The 5,200-nt window shown below is 52.3% G+C and overlaps 1 protein-coding gene across 1 annotated transcript in view; it reads right to left on the bottom strand.

Annotated features, from left to right (window-relative positions):
• Positions 1 to 2,174: 2,174 nt before the first annotated feature.
• Gtse1 (G2 and S-phase expressed 1) overlaps positions 2,175 to 5,200 on the bottom strand; it is a 17,975-nt gene continuing 14,949 nt past the window's right edge. The window contains exons 9-12 of the mRNA XM_021183470.2: positions 4,585 to 4,821; positions 3,514 to 3,757; positions 2,996 to 3,211; positions 2,175 to 2,601 (exon numbers count right to left, since the gene is read on the bottom strand). Of these exons, the coding sequence (XP_021039129.1) occupies positions 2,518 to 2,601; positions 2,996 to 3,211; positions 3,514 to 3,757; positions 4,585 to 4,821 (781 nt within the window). The 3' untranslated portion in view covers positions 2,175 to 2,517. The remainder of the gene's footprint in view (positions 2,602 to 2,995; positions 3,212 to 3,513; positions 3,758 to 4,584; positions 4,822 to 5,200) is intronic.

Below are 5,200 nucleotides of genomic sequence, written 5' to 3'. Positions count from 1 at the left end.
GAGAGAGAGAGAGAGAGACAGAGACAGAGACAGAGACAGAGACAGAGAGACAGAGAGAGCGCGAGAGCAGGGGGTCGTGTCTGTGGAGTGTTCTAGCCTTGAGGACCAGGACCTCCCTTCTTAGGTGTGGGTATTTAGTATAGCAAATCTCACTTTTCCTACCAGAACCTATGATAGGGCCAACCACAAAGTAGCAGAAACCAGACAAACCCATGTTAGAATTTTTGTCTACTCTACACAAGCTAGGGGTGGGGGGAGATCAATTGAGAAAATGCTTCCGTTAGACTGGCCCTTAGACAAGTCTGTGGGATTTGTTGATTGATGTGAGAGCCACACCAGTGCAGGTGATCTTTGGTTGCAAACCAATCAAGACATGCGGAACAAGCCAGTAAGCAGCTTTCCTCCACGGCCTCTGCTTCAGTTCCTGTCAAAATTCTGTCTCTAACTTTCCTTCAGGTTGGTCTGTGATTCTCGGATGTGCAAACCACATAAATAAACCCTTTCCTCCCTGCACTGCTGTTGGTCAGTATTTTCTTACACTAGAGAGCAAACTGGGGCGTTTCTTTTTTCGTGCACAAGGTGTTTGTTGCTTCCCTTTAACTCCCAAAGTCTGTAGTGTGATACACCATGGACGGCTGTGGTAAAGGCAGCATGGGAAAGTGCTGTGTGGCACCAACCCAAATGGTGTGTGGGCTTCAGGAACACTGTCCCCATACAATGGTAAGAAATTACAGGGAAGCAAGCCTCCGCCAATCTCCGAGGGTGGGGCTTTGGTCATCAGCCTACATCAGTATACTTCATGCCAGCCCCTCAGCTCAAGTCTCTAGTGTGTCCCAAAGCTGACCCTTCTGAACAACCAGCCGAGGAGCTGTGAAGAAGAACGTAGGGGAAAGCCACCTTTGAGCATCTTCAGAGGGGAAAGCAGAGGGACTGCATCGGATGCTGCCAAACACCAGATGCCCTGGTGGACAGAGCAGAGTACGGCCGCATGAGGACAAGGTGTGGGCTGAGCCAGGGCTAAGTACAGACACGGAGTGGATATCACCAAGGTAGCCTAGTTAGTTATTCATAGGTTAATGTCCTCTTCCCACCAAACACACCAAGGAAGGATGCAGCAACCCCTTACCCAACAGTACCCTAAGGGAAATGTAGCCCAGCCCCTACTGCAAACCCAACTTTCTTTTTTTTTTTTTAAAGATTTATTTATTGATTATATGTAAGTACACTGTAGCTGCCTTCAGACAGTCCAGAAGAGGGCGCCAGAACTCGTTACGGATGGTTGCGAGTCACCATGTGGTTGCTGGGAGTTGAACTCTGGACCTTCGGAAGAGCAGTCGGGTGCTCTTACCCACTGAGCCATCTCACCAGCCCCCCCCCCCAACTTTCTTAAATGAGTTCAATTCCACATTTCCTTTTTCCCCTGTGTGATAGGCGTGAGTGGGTCAGGGAAGGTGAGGGCCATTTACAGTGCTAATGTTCAGGATTCCATTGTTTACTGCCCACTGGGGAAGAATCTGCTGCCATCCCTCCAGGGTCCTTGGCATCTTGGCAGACCTTTTATAAGGTCTGTGTCCTACCTCACTTTGCCAATGCTGTGGCTAGGACCGCACTCCAGCTGGCAGCTTTGGGTTCACCTCATTAACCAGAGAATGAGAAACCCAGGCAGGTCTCTGTCTCAGCTGACAATGGGTGGCCTCAGATTGAAGTAGGGACACGAATGGGGTCCACACAGTGCTTTCTGCAGTCATCCATAGGTCAGTGGCTTCCAGGCAGCTAGTCTTAACAGATGAGGCTTCAAGCATGGTACTAACTTCCCAGTGACTTTCCCCGTGTCCCACATCACCTGGCTGTTGTGCTCCCAGAAGTGCCCTAGGGATGAGAGCTGCAGGCTTAGCCCAACTCTCAGACTGAAGCAGACCCTCCCTCATATCCCAATTCCCTTTACTCTCTGCACTCCAGCTGCCCAGAGCAGCCTGTGAAAGCTGTGGTCCTATCGCATCAGAATAAGCAATGCAGGTTATACAGGCCCAGAAGACAGGCTGGGTGTACCTGGGGTGGGCTGGAGACTGATATTTATACCAATTTTATCCCCCTACATTATATAAAACTAAGATTGGATAATGAAAGTCTTCTGCAGCATCTAGAGAATGAAAACCGCTCTACACGTCCAAATGTCAAGTGGAAACTCCAAGCATGCTTTAATACACTTTATAATTTAATTTAAATCTAGAATATTTAATTTTCAAACAAATTTAAGTTTACAGTTATTTGCTATTTTACATACAAAAGAATCAAAACAAATTTTCTAGAGAGCTGTGTTTCAGCCTGATGAAAGGCAGGGATCAGGGCAGCCACAGAGGTGGGAGGCTTAGGTTCGTAGTGGGGACCCCACCACTCAGACACAAGCAGTATAAAGGGCTTCCCCCTGTCAAATACAATTCCTTCTAAAACTTGTTTCTCCAGGTCTAAGGCCACATCAGAAGGAAACAGAATCAACAACAGAGGGCTGTGTGCTGCTCAGAACTTGAGAAGCGGTGAGTCGACGTTCTCTTTGTCAGCCTCAGGGCTCAGCTGGATCAGTGGGGAGCCCAGGTCGATTAGCTGGAAGAGAATGGAGATCAAGGTGAACACAGCTGTCTGTGCCTCCACACAAGAAGCTGCAGTGACTGAGCCAATGCCACCTGGGGCCCAGGGACAGAAAACAGCAGCAGTGTGGCAAGGAGACTCAGTCATCAATCATGCCTAACACTCTTAGGAGAGAAACCTCAAACCCATCAACACTGACTTCCTGACAGGGCGGGCAGGCAGGAGAGGTGTTGGGAATGACTGCCCTAGAGTTCCTCCAGGTCCAGCCAGATACCTGACGGCAATGGGTGACCATGGAGAAGCCAAGCATGAGTCTGAGACAGACCCTGTGAGCCCAAGGGAACCATGCAGCGCCCAGCCCTGCCAGTGCCCTGGGCTGAAGTCAGCACGATCCCCTGCTGCTGCTCACCTGGCCCAGCTCAGCCTTTGCAGGCTTCCCCACATCATTTCTACCCATGTCTGGAGTGTTCATTATGAGGTCAATCAGGGGCCAGCTGCTAGGTCCCAAGGCCGTGTTCGACTCAGGGGTGTTGCTGAAGTCGATGAGAGGGCAGTCGGCCAGGTCTCTGCCTCCTGCTTCAGGAGTGATGGTGAGCTGGTCCAGCTTGAGGTCCAGGAGAAGACCCTAAGCAGGGCAGAGAGGGAAAGTTGGTGCCAAGCAACCACCCTGGGAAGCCAGGCTTTGCGCATGACCGGAGGTTCACGGCCTGAGCCCAAGGGAAAGGCTGGAGTGGGCCCTCAATGGGAGTAAGTTCCCCTTTGGGCACTGTCCCCCTACCCACAGCTAGTATAGAGCTTCAGCCTGCGCCTACTCCTGTCCTCTAACCCCTGACCAACTCCTTTGCTAAGCATTTTCGCACCTCTGCGTCTGCTGGAAGCATGGGCCCCAGCCCAAGGTGAGTCCCCTGTTCGTGACTCTCCACGCACCTCAGATGGCTTGTGGCTGCAACCACCTCCATGCACCTCACTGGGCGGCGTGTCTTCAGGAGGCTCTGCTTCACCCTGAGCTGCTCCTGTGGAGGCGCCTTGGGGAGGAGGAGAGTCACTCTTCTCTGGAGAAAAGTTAAGTGCTTGAGGCACGGAGGATGGAGGGGAAGAGCTCTCATCTGAGGACAGGCCCTGGGCCTGCCCACCACTGCCACTGCCGCTGCTCTCCTGTGTCAGCTCCGCTCTGGGGGAAAAAGGAGGAGGAAAACGTATACGCTCGCTCTTTCCACCCGATCAGCAGCGATGGTGTGAAAGCAGCTTCTGCCGCCGTAGCTGGCCACAAGTGGCCGAGCTATGAGGATAACCTCACCTGTCAGACCCTGCCGTCTGTGCAAGAGAACCAAACATTTCCAAGGCCCCCTTCACCTCGCTGATTCATCAGTCTAGCTTCACCTTGTGTCCATGTCTGCCCTTTTCTTTACAGTTACTAAGTCACTCAGCATCAGCTCCACCTCTGCACACACACACTGTGGCAAGCCCCTCCAGGCCTAGGTGAGCCAAGTGCCTGCCTGCCTGAGTGTCCCTCCCCTCCCCACTGCTCCCTCAGGAGGCCAGGTTGGAACCCCCATCATGCATGGCCTTCCACACTACAGCATGCCTACACTAACAGGCACCTGTACTACGGCGTGCTTCCCTCTAGCAATGACCTCTCGACACCTAGCATGTCCCTTGAGCACCTGATGGCTCAAAGCTGAATGAACTGTGGAAACTGAGCGGGAACCATTTCCACAAAATAGAACAGAATACCGGCTTCTCATGGCTTATGGGGTTCAGAACAACCTGAGTTCCTTCTGTATTATACTTAAAACATACACACACACAACATACACATGACACAACACAGCCTCACCCTACACACACACACACACACACACACACCGCCTATTTGCACTCTGAGCCTTTTGCTCCACAGATCTTCTTTTCCTATTTCTCCTATTTTGCTGCCTGTACCTTCCAAGCACAGGGAGACCCCTGAAGTCTGGGGAACACTCAAGACAAGCTCATTTTTACCTGACTGTAGATCTTCTCCTGGGCTCAGAAGAGAGTCGCCGGGCAGGCAGACACAGTGGGGACACCAGAGGCCTGGGCATGGACTGAGGTGCCATTAATGGAAGGCTGGAGAGACGCCGACTGGCAGGTGTGGGCAACACTGACATCCGTCTTGTGCTCAAAGGGGTCCTCATACTGCCGGGCAGGCCTTGTGGAGTAGCCCCTGATGAGCGTCTCACAGGAGTGCTGCTGACCACCCTGGTGAAGACATGGAGGTCTTCAACACTGACCACTGTAGTTGAAAGGGAAGCCAGGGGGCCTGGGTGGGCTCTGTTCTTGAGAAGGGCTCCAGCATGGGCAGGAATCAAGGCACTTGCAGCCCCCACATGACCTTGGATGAGTTTCAAGTTCCTCAGCAATGATGCCTCCATCCTAGTCCACTCCACCCAGTCCCACAGGTATCTAGAACATCTTTGAACATGGCTATATTCAAGGTACCCTCCACTGAGGGTCAGAAGGGACTTAAAAGAGACACTTGTCCAGCCGGGCGTGGTGGCGCACGCCTTTAATCCCAGCACTCGGGAGGCAGAGGCAGGCGGATTTCTGAGTTCGAGGCCAGCCTGGTCTACAGAGTGAG

Source organism: Mus caroli, chromosome 15 (genome assembly GCF_900094665.2).
Source record: "Mus caroli chromosome 15, CAROLI_EIJ_v1.1, whole genome shotgun sequence".
NCBI classification, from domain to species: domain Eukaryota; kingdom Metazoa; phylum Chordata; class Mammalia; order Rodentia; family Muridae; genus Mus; species Mus caroli.
Note: the sequence above shows the minus strand (reverse complement) of the source record. Positions and strands in the feature narration are given on the sequence as shown.